Source organism: Poecile atricapillus, chromosome 11, assembly GCF_030490865.1.
Source record: "Poecile atricapillus isolate bPoeAtr1 chromosome 11, bPoeAtr1.hap1, whole genome shotgun sequence".
Taxonomy (NCBI): domain Eukaryota; kingdom Metazoa; phylum Chordata; class Aves; order Passeriformes; family Paridae; genus Poecile; species Poecile atricapillus.
The window spans coordinates 19,455,042-19,468,801 of record NC_081259.1 but is presented as its reverse complement, the minus strand read 5'-3'; the positions used below and the strand labels follow the sequence as shown (position 1 = coordinate 19,468,801).

General features: G+C 52.1%; 1 protein-coding gene across 1 annotated transcript; it reads right to left on the bottom strand.

Moving 5' to 3' along the window:
- Nucleotides 1-1,282: 1,282 nt before the first annotated feature.
- On the bottom strand, nt 1,283-9,943 carry HEXA (hexosaminidase subunit alpha). Its single transcript, XM_058847116.1, has 14 exons — nt 9,652-9,943; nt 6,793-6,891; nt 6,430-6,495; nt 6,227-6,273; nt 5,783-5,893; nt 5,192-5,293; nt 4,971-5,103; nt 4,158-4,338; nt 3,762-3,848; nt 3,353-3,425; nt 2,704-2,884; nt 2,522-2,612; nt 2,028-2,132; nt 1,283-1,548 (listed from the first exon to the last, which is right to left on the bottom strand). The coding sequence occupies exons 1-14, from the start codon at nt 9,914-9,916 to the stop codon at nt 1,485-1,487; spliced, it is 1,605 nt and encodes a 534-aa protein (XP_058703099.1). The 5' UTR covers nt 9,917-9,943; the 3' UTR covers nt 1,283-1,484.
- Between the last annotated feature and the right edge of the window lie 3,817 nt (nt 9,944-13,760).

The window sequence follows — 13,760 nt, the reverse complement described above, 5'->3', positions numbered from 1 at the left end:
TGTCCGAGGCTGGAGACGTCACTGAGCCACCTCCATGATGGTGGTTTTGGGAAGATGCTGGTGCAGGCACGCTGGGAAATGAGATCACGGATGATGTTTAATGTGGATCACACCAGGCTTCAGTGGAAGGTGCAAGGTAGGCGGGTCCTCCACGGGTATCCCAAGCTCTGGGGGCTCTCACACCTGGCTGTGGGGGAAAGGGAGCCCAGCAAGGCAGAAGGGCAGGTGGAATGAGGGATGAGGGCAGGGAGCTGGGATAGGATGGTGTCTTGGGTCACACAAAGAGTGTCCAGCAACTGAACACCTTGCCTAGACTGTCGAAAATCCGTCTACAGATGGTAAAGAGCCTCTCTTGCAGAGCATCATCTGCGGGAAAACAGCACCCCTCCCAGTGTCAGGGTCCTGCTTGCCCCAGCCCTGCTGGCAGCAGCTCCCTGCAGTGACAAAACAATCCAGCCAAGGTACCACTTTACAGCACTCTGGGGGGGAAAAATCCTGACATTTAAAAATAGGAGGCAGTAGTAATTGTTAATTCACTATTTTTTTTAATTTAAAGTTCAGTCATAAAAGGTTTCCAGCCATAACAGCACATCTCACTCACTTAAGACCAAGACACAGATACAACAGTCTCAGCCAGCCAGGATTTCTCCCTGAGAGACTCCCTACTTTCAGCTGAATGCCGTTTCCAGCACGGCAATCCCAACCATCGAAGGACAACAACCACAGCTCTATGGGACAGCAGCAACACTGGTTTCTTCTTGGAGGAAAACACCATCAAAACCCCCCTGGATGGAGGAGACCTGGAGCTGAGCTCCTCACCCTGGGAGTAACAGAGCAGGAGGAGGACGGGTCAGTTGGCCAAATTCCAGGCAGAGGTGACGGCCTGAAGAGCTGAGCAGAGATTTCGTAATATCCATGCACCACTCAGCAGATTTGCAAGGGCTCCTCAAAGAGGCTCCAGGGTGTCATCTGCTGAGGAGAAGCCAGAGGAGGTGGCAGCAGCCAGGGTTTATGGCAGCAGTGGTGGTGGCTCTCAGGCCTGGCCATCAGACGAGAGAGGGACAAGGACAGGACCCCACAGCACAACGTGACTGCAGAAGCAAACCCTGGGACAGCAGCAGAAGCTAAGCAAAGTTTATGCAGCTGAGCAGGCACCCTGCAAGCTTGGGAGTCGCCAGGATGCCAGGATGCTTCTCCACCAGTATCTCTGGAGCAAGCTCTACCCATCTCCTGCTAACCCTTGCACAGTGTCCCAAGCCCCAGATGAGCAGTAGTAGGCACCTTTTTCCTCTTTGGGGTCATTTATTTATAGATTTAAAGAAATAAAAATAGAAAAAGAGGCAAAGAGCGCATGCCAAGGCAAAAGAAACGTTCATTGCAACGAACCCACAGCAGAAGGTGGGGTGGGAAGGGTCCCTCTGCCCTTTTGAGGGGGGTACGTTCCTCCTGCGTGCACAGAGATTGAGGGCAGTGAGGCTCTCCCTTCAAACCCCGCCAAATTCATGGTCACAGTATCCAATGTAGAGAGGCTGTGCCTGGACACCACGCCTGGGAAGAGAACAGAAGGATGGCATCAGGGAGGAGGCACAGGTAGAGCCACCACTGGGTTTGAGGGCTTCCAGTGGCACAGGGTGGCCGTGGGTATCCCGTTTCAGGTGCGACAGGGAGGGAGTGGTTTTCATCCCATGCTTATAAACTCAGTCTTTTGCTCATGTGTGGGAGCACAGGGTGAGGACAGGTTTCCTGGGGAAGCTGGTACAGCAGGAGGAGTGGCAAGAGCTGACAAGTCCCCTCCTTCCTCAGCACAAAGCCCTCTCCTCGCCAGAGCCACCAGCCTACGCCAGCAGCAGGAGCGCTCTTCCAGTGCTGCACAAAGCAAGCTCTGCCCACGCACAGGCAGCAGAAAAAACAGGGCCTACCAGAGGAACAAGGGTCATTTTGCAGCAGAGCAAGCCCTTCTCCCTCGCTGCCCTCCCAGGGCTGAGCCCAGAGCAGCTGTGCAAGGGCAGCTGTCCCAGGATGGTTACCTGAGCAGGGTGCAGCGGAACTCCACCAGCCGGGCGTATGCATCTTCCACGTTCATGACTGTCTCATTGCTCCAGAGTCTTTCAGCTACGGCCCCGGCTCTCGGCCTTTAAGACAAGGGACAGGCAGTCAGGACAGGGGGGAGCTCAAAAGCTTCTCATATGAAGCCCTGAACTCCCAAACACTTTCCTGGCCAGCATCCTTCCACACACAAAGGCTTCAGAGTATCCCAAGATCTATTCCCGCACACATGCCCATCAGGAGCAGACCAGGGTGTCAGGACAGACGGGTGTTAAACACAACCTAGTTCTAGCAGCAGCAGGTTGTTACAGCCTTGCAAACTCTCATTTCAGCCTCAGTGAAGCTGTTACCAGCACAGAGGGGACAGGGACAGGCACCATGTGCAGACCAAACCCACAAGCTCAGCAAATAACATTCCCTGGCAAAGAAAAGGGATGCAAGCCCAACCACACGCGACCCAAGCAACCTCCCTTACCAGAGCCTGGGGGTCAGGTTGGTGACATCCACATATTCACCCCACATGCAGGCCTCGCCACCTATCACCAGGGCCTTCTGCTCAGGGCTGCCTGTGGAGGGGGACAGCAAAACAGCCAGTTCTGGCGCTGCGTCTGAGCGTCAAGCCAGCTGCCATGCAGAAAGGGGACACACGGAACACACCTCCAAAGTTCAAGGGCTCCACCTTATAGGCTTCTATCCAGTCCTGCCCATAGGAGATGCGGTTGAGGTACCAGGGTGCAGAGAGCAGAGCCCGGTAGCCAGCCCTGGTGACATTGGCCATCTCTTCCAGGTACCGCAAGTTGTTCTCCTTCCACACGTGGATGATGGTGTCAGGCCTCAGCTGAGGAGCACAGGTGAACACAGGGCAGGGGATCAGTGCAGTGACAGAAGCATCACCTGCTCCCCCATGCAGAGTGCCCTGACCCCTCCACACTCCCAAAAGGAAGCTGAGGCAGACTTGGGCTTGATTTTTGAGCCACTTCCCTTTGCAGGTACAACAGAAGGAAAGATAAGCCCATTTGCAGGGTTTCCCGGGCACGGTTAAAACCTGCATCCTAGAGGGAGCAGAGCATTGGTGGCAGTGTGACAAAGCCATGATGAGGGCAGCTCACTGGCAGCACCATCTTGACATGGACCCCAGTCTCATTTTACAGAGTAATCCCCACCAGCCCCAGCACAGCCCCCCAGAGCACACCAGTGTGTCAGGCTGGGGTGCTGGCACTGTTCACCCCAGCACAGCCCCCCAGAGCACACCAGTGTGTCAGGCTGGGGTGCTGGCACTCTTCACCCCAGCACAGGCAGCTCTCACCTTCACGTCGTTGTCAAACACCTCCTGCCACACAATATAACCTTTGCCAAGGGAAGAGACAATGTCCAGAAGCCTGGAGTAGGAAAAGTAGCGAGTTTTGGGTGATCCCACTGATCCCCTCTTTGGTGGTTACATACAGCCAAAGGAGCAGCACAGATATTCCCAACATCCTCAATGGGATGTGGAGATGCTTCTGAAGGAGAAGGGAGAGAGCACATCCCCTTATGGGGCTTCTTTGTCCTCAGCCCCTTTTTTTGTGGTCAATCTCCCACTAAAATGTTCCCTTTTGGGGTTGGGGAGACATGACCAATGGGGATGCTCCTGAAAAGGAGATTTGGTGTCCCCAAGACAGAAGACATTTGAGCTGGTCACACAGTGCAGCTGCAGGCTCTGGATGGCCTGTCCTTACCTCTGGATGTAGAAAGACTCTAATTTTTTGTAATCTTCACCAAAGCCCTTCTCCACCATGAAAGCACGTATTTCTGGATTGGATTTCCTGTGCACCAAAGAGAAGGAATAAAACCATCACAACCTGAGCTCTGGAGTAAGGCCAAGGCATGGTCAAGTCCCTCCCACATCAGTCCAAGGTTTGCCCAGGTATTCCAGAGCTGTGGCTGGACCAGCACCAGCAGTTCCCTGCATCCAGCATCACCATGAGCACAGAAATCCCCAAAGTTCCAAGCACCACCATTACTCCTGGCCTGGCAGAGCAGGACACCAAAGATCATGACCAAGAAGCCATGGGCTAGGATTCCAATCCCAAATACTTACCCTCAGTCCCCCTCCAGACTGATCTCAGACTCACCAGCACGTGAAATCCACCTCATCGCCACCAAGGTGGAGAAAGAAGTCTGGGAACACAGTGCTGACCTCTTGGAATAAACTGGTCACAAACTGGTAGGTGCTGTTAACAATGGGGTTGATGGGCCCATAGACTCCAGAGGGAGCCTTGCCTATATAGCAGGGAGTCAGCAGACCTGGAGCACCTGATGGTAAAAAATGCAGGATGGTGAGAATGGGGAAAAGTGTGACCATGTCATCCTCTACAATGCCCCTGAGCACAACTCAGGGCCTGTCAGGGGACAGGGAAGGAGAGACAGCCACAGTTCCAGCTGTGACCACACACATGGTGAATTCTAACGTGGGCCTTGGCATTTGGAGGCAGGGGAAGGAGAGAAAAAGACAGTGGAATGTTTTCCTGGAGCTTCTTGCACTTCTAGACATAGAAGAGGAGACGCAGTCCCTGGAGCAGAGAGCAGTGTGTCAGGACTGGGACACAGCTGAGCACAGCAAGGAAGCTTGGCCAGCTGTACCCTCAGTTAAACACAAGATCCTTGCAATAAGCCATGATGTTAGTTTTGGCAGAGCAGACACTCCCACAAAGTCACCCAGCTTGGACCCAAGAAAAGATGGAAATGTTTCCCTTTGGATTTTGCTCTAGAAGTTGGACCATTGGGTCCCACATCCCCCAAATAATGGTTTACTCCTTGTTAAAGCCAGCCTGTGGGACACTGCTGCCCACACCCAGCTTTTAGGGTCCATATTGCAGCACTCACTCCTGCCCCTGGGACAACTGCAACTCTCCTCAGAGCAGCAGTGGGCAGGGTCTGCTCCTCACCTGGCCCCCAGGAGAGGGTGTGGCCGGGGGTGTCAAACTCAGCGATGACTCTGATGCCGCGCAGCCGGGCGTGCTCGATCACAGTGCGCACGTCACTGGCTGTGTACACGTGGGTCATGGCATTGAAGGCTCCCTGGGAACATGGGAAAGCTCAGCACCTTGCTCAGGAGCAGAGGCAGGGATCTGCCCACCTGAGCTGGGCACTACATGGTGATCATTACCTGCTTGCTGAGCTCTGGGAACGTGGAGCTCTCATAGGGGAAAGATGGGTCATCCACAATGTGCCAGTGAAACACATTGAACTTGTTGTAAGCCATGACATCCTGGGAAGATACAGGGACAAAGGTGAACATGCCCCATCCCTTCTGAAAGGTCATCCAGCTTGCCACAGACAGAGGACAAGGTCCTCCATCTCTAGAAGACAAGGCAGAGTCCCTAAATGCTCCCCAGGAACCAAGAGGGTTTCAGACATCTCGCTCTAAACACAAAAACCACACAGGGCCAGGAACACTTTGCTCAGTAAAATCTCTGCTCTCCCTGTAACTGAGCCGCTGGTGGAGAACTGGAAGTTTAATTCTGCTTGGGATGAGCACAGAACCACCACCCACCTTCGCCAGTGTTTTCCCTTGCCTTAGAAACAACCCAGCCTTGAAGAGTAACCTGGACTGTAGGAATCCAAAATACCTCAGAGTTTTCTTTTTAACAGCAGCAGCTGAGAAATCACCCAAACAAGGGAGCTCGTTGTCACCCCTTCCCTTCAGGGGAAGGGACACACAATTAAACCATCTCATCTCCCAGCATGGGTGCCCTACCAGAGTTTCCAGAATGGCACTCAAGGGCAGGTAGTGACGAGAGGTATCCAGCAACAGTCCCCGGTGAGGGAAGCGGGGAAAGTCCACGATTTCTGTCTCATTGACGTAGTACTGCACAAAGAAGACACGAGGAAGACTTGAGCAGGCAACAGGGCAAACAGCCATTAGCAAGAAACATTGAAGGTCACCATTGATCCCAGGGTTGGCAGGACAGACGTGCCCTCAGTGCCCAGAGTGCAAACTGTCCAGAAAGAGCTGCAGCACTTCTTCAACCATTCAGAAGGCAGGGATCTGGCTGAATCCATGGATTCATGAATTTCCACTTGGTCGTGACAAGGCTGTGCCCACTTATCCCAAGCACCCCAGCAACCCTCAGCCTGTCCCCATGGAGGCAGGGGCACTATGGAGAGCAGCCTGCCCCCAGGGGATGAAGCCAGGACTCACCGTGCCATTTTCATCTCTTCCAACAAGCTGGCTGAATGTTTCCAGGCCTGCAGGAAAACACACAGCCCCTTCCTCAGCACAGACACCCCCAAAGGAGCAGAGCTCAATTAACAAAGAAGTCTATGGAAAGCGAGGCACTGCGAGACATTCCCACAGGCCCGAGGCAGAGAGAGCAGGAATGCCCTGCAGGATGTGCAGCTCACCTCGGAGAGCTCCCCAGATGGTCTCTGCTGAGAGCAGCATGGAGCCTTTGGAGACAGACAGCTTATCTGAAACACAGCATCAGGGGGCTGTCCCATACAGCCACAACAGCACTGGGCAGGGTTCAGGTACAGAACCGCATGCCAGGACCCCACACAACTGAATTTTGGCCCTCTCTTGCTGTTTGAAACCTCTCCCCACTGCTTTATCAGCACCCTCAGGTATGTCCCTCCTGCCCTGCCCCAACATCTTAAGAGCAGGAATTGGTGCCCTCCCCAAATCCAAGGGTAACTGCACAGTGCTACTTCCCAGTGCCAGGCACAGAAACAGCCACGTTCCCTCCTGCTCCCAACCCTGACACTTACAGCTCTCCTTGGAGTCCAGTCTGGGAAACCCATCGCAGCCTGGAGTGGAAACATAGATGAGAAGCTTGGTGCAGGGCGTTTCCCAGGACGACTCATTCTCTGCAAAGGACACAGACCATGCACATCAACCCCATCCCAGCTCTCTTCCCTGCTTACAAGCCCACCACCATCCTCCCAGCCCAGCTAGGGATGGAGACAGAAAGAGGCACCCCTTTCTGCACCCCGAAACAGACACAGTGTTCAGCAGGGGCTAATTTCAACACAGCCAACCAGGAGAACATAAGCTGACCCCAGCCTGTGAGGAAGCCCACAGGGAAGCTTAAAGGAACACACAAGAGAGGACAAACATCAGAATACGGACTAGCAGCAACCCCCAAGGCTTCCTGGACACCAGCCCTGGCTTTTAATATACAGCCATGACTAGTTAAAGCTTCTCCATGAGGGTGAAGAGCTTCTTGTTTCCAAGCTCTCTCAGTAGTGGAAAAAAGTACAAGCCCAAGAGTTCTGCCACACCCAAACATCTTGGAAAAGGGCAAAGAAAACCACTAAAAAAGGGTGAAGAATGAATCTGCTAAACTGGGCTGAGTTAGAGGCAATCAAAAGGTCTCACCCAGCTCAGAAAAGCTCCCAACCGACTTCCCCTTCTGCAGAGCAGGTCCCAGGTGTAGCAGCCAGAGAAATGAACCCAGTCACATTTAGACCTCAGGTAGGAACTCTGGGCACACTTCCCTAACTGAAGAGCACTTCCAAGGATGCACAAGCCTGAATCCCCACTTGAGTCACTCCCCCATTCCAAAGGGAGTGCTTCACTAGGAGGTAATGCACTCACAGCAGTCAGTTGCCCGGAGCAGCATGGGGTAGCAGGGTGCGACCCTGCTCATCCCAGCCGAGGTCCATGCCTACACCCCACAACATTCCCAGGAACAGCCAATGCTCAATGTGGTCACTGAAAATAAAGAGCTTGGCTTTGAATGAGCCAAGAGCACCAAGAAGTTTCCAGAGAGACTGTGGCACTGCCAGCATTTCAGAGAAATGCAGAGAGCCCCTGCTCCACAGCTCACAGGAGCTCACAGAAATCCTGATTTCTCCACGAAGGGATGACGAAACCTCTGCGGAGAGAAGGAAAACAGCTTGAAGCCAGCCCTGTTTTGAGCTTTCCTCTCGGTTGCAGACAAGCTGGTAGCCAAGGCAACCTCACAGATGTGCAAGCAGCACAGCAAGACCTGCTCCCTCCGCTCGGGAAGGCAGCAGTTCACTGGGAACAGCCGCTCCCAGGCCTGGGAACACTCATCCTGCCGAGGAGCCTCAACAGAATTGGTCCCACCACCACACACCGCGTTTGAACCTGCTTGGTGAGGCGCTTCCCAACCCAAACACAGCCTCCTGGCCCAAGCTGCAGACAGGCACCACCACCACCACACCTGAGAGGCAGCACCACCAGAAAATGGTTTCTGCCATTTATTTCCTCTATTAATACAAATTATTTTGTTTCATCCAGGGTTTCCACTGCCTGTTCTTACTGACTACCCATGTGGAAAAAAAAGACCAGAAGAAAACGAAGGCAAAGAGGGGAAAAAAGGCCTTAAAATAATTTGTGTAGTTTGAGCATCATAAAGCAGGGCATATGGAAAGTGATGAGTGTGAGCTGGATCTTGTGATCACAATGTTGCTCCAAGTGATTTGATGGTCACATTTCCCCTCTGAGTGGAACAGGAGAGCGTGAATAATTAGATCAGCTGTTTTTAGTTCCTAGCAGCAAAAGAGAACCAAGAGGAGTCTTTTTGGCTCTCAAATGAAAATTTATTTCTACTGCTACTCACAAGAATTGAAATAAAGTAAGCCAAAGGGTTCTCTGTTTCCAACCTGCTTTTTTCAAAGTATGATGTACTCAAGACAAAGCCAAGCGGCTTCCAACACCGCCACCCTTCTCTGCTTTGATCAGCAGCAATAGAGTTCACACTGACATTTAAAACACTTGGGAGCAGAGTTACTATCTCTTTTTGATGAATGAAGTGCTTCATATTCCCTGGATATAGCACTTCAGGCTGCAGCAGACCCACGCAGCTCCTGAGCATCCCTGCGTGTCAGCTCCACTGCCAAGAGATTTCCTGCAGCTCATCCCAGACAAGTAATGGGTGCTCTCATGAAGAAGTCTGGGTTCAAGAAACCTTTCGAGCCTGTCCCAAAGCAAACACAAACTCTCAAAGCTTTTACCTTTCCTCATCTTACCATCATAAATTTCAGGACAAATCCAGGAGCTAATCTCTCCCTGGCAGAAAAGCCATGCTGCCTCGGGACTTTTAGCTCCACCTTGGCAGAGGTCCCCCGTGGCACAAGTACGTACTTGGAAGAACACACACAAAGCAGCAAGTCTTTCCTCAAGGTGAGACCTCACACAGGAGAGCTGCTAGGAATGGGAACAGCCAAGACTTAGCAGCAGCCCTGAAGCAGGAACGGTTGCAAGACCGGGAGCAGCTCTCCCTGCAGCCACAAGAGAAGGAAGCGAAATGAAGCAATGGGGAGCTGTAACACCCTCCGGAGGAAGTAAAAAATGACATGGAGCAAACCCTTGACAGCAAGAACTTAAATCCTGGCAGGAAGACAACTAGTGCTATGCCTAACTCGATTAGATTTCTTCTATACATGCCATAGGCACTGCCCTCCAAATCCCAACCCATCGCTGCCTCTGCCACCAGACTCCATCCAAGCCACAACTCCCACCCCACCTGCCGCCGCAGAACTGAGGGGAGGCAGACGGCCAGCAAACCTCGTGGCTTGACCCCAAAGTTAGCGAGGGTGTGGGAGGTTGTTAAGTTCAAAGCCACGGAGGGAAGGGTCAGCACCCGCCGCGGCCCTCACCGGTGGCACTGCCGAAGATCAGCGGCCAGTACCGCTGGAAGGCGGCGTCCAGCACGGCGCACCCCGGCCCCACGGCCGAGCCGCTCGCCGCGGCGAAGCGGAACCGCCGGGCTGGCACCGGGCAGCGGCCGCCGCCGGGCGGGAAGCTCTGGGCCTGGGGCTGCGGCCACACGGCCCCCGCCGGGCCCGGCAGCAGCGCCAGCAGCAGCGGCGGGAGCAGCAGCAGCCGGAGCAGCGACAGCTGCAGCGCCCGCGCCGCCGCCATGTCGCGCCCGAGCCTGAGGGAGGCGGCACCGCCCGACAGTGGGGGGCCGGGCGGCCGCGAAATGGCAGCTCGGGCCCGCCCTCAGAGCCCCCAGGCGCTGCCCCCTCGCCCCACATCCTCCCCCAGTAGTCCACAGTCGCCTCGTTCGGTTCAAATAAAGCCCCCAAGCTCCTCCAGCTTCCCACCAAATGTAATTTCTCCCCCAGCCCTCAGGCTTTATAGTCCCCCCCCCCCCCCCCGTCCCGTTCCGTCCCCACCCCAGCCATGCTTCCTGCCGTCAGGGAGCCTCAGCAGCCTGCCTCGGAGTTTGAGGAGATTAATGGTTTAAAACACGTATTTCACCCGTGCTGCCTTCGTGGAACCGTGTAGTGTTTTGGGTTGGAAGGGATCTTAAAGACCGTTTAGTTCCACCCCCTGCCATGAGCAGGGACGTCTTCCGCTATCCCACATTGCTCCAAGCCCTGTGTCCAACCTGGCCTTGAACACTTCTAGGGATCCAGGGGCAGCCCCAGCTTTTCTGGGCAACCTATGCCAGGGCCTCACTATCCTCATTGTAAATAAATTCTTCTTTATATCTAACCTAACCAGACCCTCTCTCAGTGTAAAATCAGCACCCCTTGCCTGTGCTTTGGATCCATCTTGGGTTTGGGCATCTTCAGTTGGTGCTGTGTATTTTTTATGAGCAATACTGCATATAAATCACCCTTTGCACAGGTTTCCAAGGATATTTAATATGTGGCTAGTGAAATATTGATTGGGTTGTACAAATAAAAGGGGCTTTATCCCATGGTGGATCCTCACAGTGAAGTATTGCAGGGATGTGTTCCATACAGTGCTTGGCTTTTCCAAGGAAAGCCTTAACCTCAGGTGAACTCTATTTAATTTTGCTTCCTCCCTCCAGCTCTGCTTTCCTTAGCAATCCCAAACTCAAATAAGGGCCTTAAGACCAGGTCTTACCCATCTAATTGCCAGCACAGACCTACAATGGAACCCACTCCATCAAATTATTAAAAACCTGCTGTCCCAGAAAGCTCCAAGGTATCAGGCATGCTGGGAGACAAGCCAGAGGCATGGGAGCATGCAGGAAATTAAACAAATGGCACAGGAGAAAGTGTGACAAGGGAGATGGCCCCATCATACAAGAGTAAAAACCACCCTATGTGAGCAGGACGTAGCTATGGAAAGGTCTGGTAGGGAATGTAAGGGATTGTCCCTCATGGGAGCAGTGGAGAGAGAACAGGATCAACAGGAAAAAAACATTTTGTAAAAAAAAAAACTCAAGAAAATTGCTGTCAAAGATTAGAATAGCACCAGCACAAAGCTGGGGACTGATGGGGAAAGAAAAAGAGCTGGGAAGATACAGAAGAGTTTCATTTGGGCTGGGGAGAGATGGAGGGAGGTGCTTTCCAATGTTGAAGGAGGCTGCGAGGTTCCAGTGAAGTTCACGTGGAGGTGAAAAAGTTGTGGGGCATCAGGAGGAGATCATAGTCAGGTTTAAGTTTATATGGGATTGTAGGAATTTCATGAGGTTAGTGAAAATTAATAGGGGGTTCATGGGAGGGGGGAGGCAGGGAGAGGCCTAAGAGTCGCCTAGAGATAGAGAAGCTCACATCTATCAGGAAGGGGGTCAAAGTGAGCCAAATGGTGTTGCCATGAGCTCAACTCCCACACAGCACTGCATCTTTCTTTTCCAGCCATGTAAAATGGCAATGTCCACCTAATGGGAAGGTGAGCCAGGAGCCAAGGACACGCACAGCCTTACCAGGTGGGTGTACCTCCACAGCCAGGCTAACAGAGCACAGGGGTGGACCAACAGACCAGGTGTCACACAGAGAACTAAAGGCACTAAGTGAAGTCCAACATCAGTCTAGGAATACCTAGGAGCAGGTACACTTACAGGAGAGATCAGGAAGAACTGGTTGCCTGGACCTCAGATTGAATGGAGCTTATGGAGTTCATGGGTGGTGGTCCCAGGAGAGGCTGATTGGGGCAATTAAAGCCTGAAGGTTCCCTCAGGTTCCTGAAAATCCTCCTTTGTTTTCCCTACAGAGGTGGCAGGACACAAATTCAACACAATGGCACATGCCAGGCTGCTTCCTCACTATTCTATAGGATTTTGTGGTCCTTCTCTATCTCTGTCCTCATCACAAAGCACACCTGTATTCCAGCCTGTGTCAGACCTCTGGGAAAGTGGCCCCTGTCATTCTTGTGTTCAAGTTTCCTGCTGCCAGTCTACATAAAGCATCCGTGGTCTGGAGCTGGGGTTGTTGCTTTTTCCTGTGCAAACTTCTGGAGCACCAGCTGTTGCCACCATTTTCTGACTATATTTCATTGATTCCAGTATTGGACTTGTTCCCAAGTAGTTGCACTGTATTAAAATTCCAGTGGAAGAAAAACAAGCCAGTTTGTTGCTGTCTTGCATCAGGCAATGTCAGGACTGTGCTTCCCAGCACATGAGACAGAGCTGTGGGAGTGCCCTGGCTTGAGGCGAATTCTCATTTCAGCCTGGAGAGGGTGGCATGTTTGCCAGCTTATGTAAAGCATTGTGATCAGAGCTTTCAGTCCAAATATTCCAGCCTTTCTACAGATTCAGTTGCTGATGCTATTTTAGGGGACCTGATGTCTCTGGGGGATGACTCATTGAAGTTCATCTGTAGCTGACCGGCATTAATCCAGACTAACAGTCTGATTTTTGAATGTTTCTTTACATAAGAAAACTGCTTAAGCGTGTGTTTAACTGTGGATCTTGGCTGAGAGAACCTGGTTTACGCTCTATCCTGTGGTAGGCACGGAGCACCAGCAGCCTGAAGCTGCTGATGCTCTTCAGTAGCCCGTCAATAGCCCAGCTCATGGGCTGGGAGTGTATCTGCAGGGTGATATAACCACCTGGGAGGCCTTTTCCAAGGTAGTTCATCAATGAACATGCAGGGAGTGAATCCAAGGCAAGGCTCTACTGGCTCGGGGGAGATCCGTGGTGGGAGTACCTGCAAACCACTCTTGTCATCTCTCTGATACAAAAGCTGGGACTTTCTGCACCAGGACATTGCTGGATTACCTGCTTGCTACTGACAATGAATTTGGTAGCAATCCAAATTAATTATTCTAATATAAATTGTTATAAAACCTGGCTGGTGTCACATTTGAGTCTTTCTGGTTTGTTTGCCTTTGGGGCATGAAGTTGGCCTTTGGGCTGTCACTGCAGTTGTACCACAGCATTTTTAAAAGATATAAATCCATTTATTATGCTGCCTAACTCCCTATAATGTTGGCTGCTTCTGCATTTAACCAGGAGGGTGCTTTGCACACAGATTCTTCCTCTGATGAGAAGTGTCTGAGCCAGTGAAGTGGGAATGGAGAAAGCCATTCATGAACACCTTCACAGGGCATCCGTTTTCTATTTGCTTTGCTCTTCGAGCCAACACTGTCTGGGAAAATTGCTCCTGAATGAAGCTACTCACAGCTTAAGGGACCTGCTGGTGGTGTGGTTGAAAGAGGGCTTTGGAAAACACAGATCATCTCCTGGAAATACCTATAAGACCTCTAACTTAAAGTTTGGCATCTCAGAGCCTTTTTGGGCAAAACTATTTTCTTCTTTACCTTCACTTCAATCCTTGGTAAAATAATGATGTGTTTGGACTGCAAGCACAAGCGTTGCAGGATTGAAATGTTCTTACTTGTGGTGGTGATCTGGAGGAAGTGTGGTCAGCATGTGCCAAGTCTTTTCAGGTGTGGACCCTCCTGTTGCACACCTTTGTATTTCAGGGATGATGTTGCTCGTCATCAAGCAGAGGGGTGCTCACATTTAAACACCCAGCAGGAGCCCCCAGAGACATTTGGTAGAGCT

Excerpts from the sequence above, each read along its gene's own strand:
- HEXA (XM_058847116.1), bottom strand. The coding sequence starts at position 9,916 with ATGGCGGCGGCGCGGGCGCTGCAGCTGTCGCTGCTCCGGCTGCTGCTG. Across the intron at positions 6,274-6,429 it reads CATCTGGGGAGCTCTCCGAG|GCCTGGAAACATTCAGCCAG; the intron begins GTGAGCTGCACA and ends GTTTTCCTGCAG. Across the intron at positions 5,104-5,191 it reads TCCCAGAGCTCAGCAAGCAG|GGAGCCTTCAATGCCATGAC; the intron begins GTAATGATCACC and ends CCATGTTCCCAG.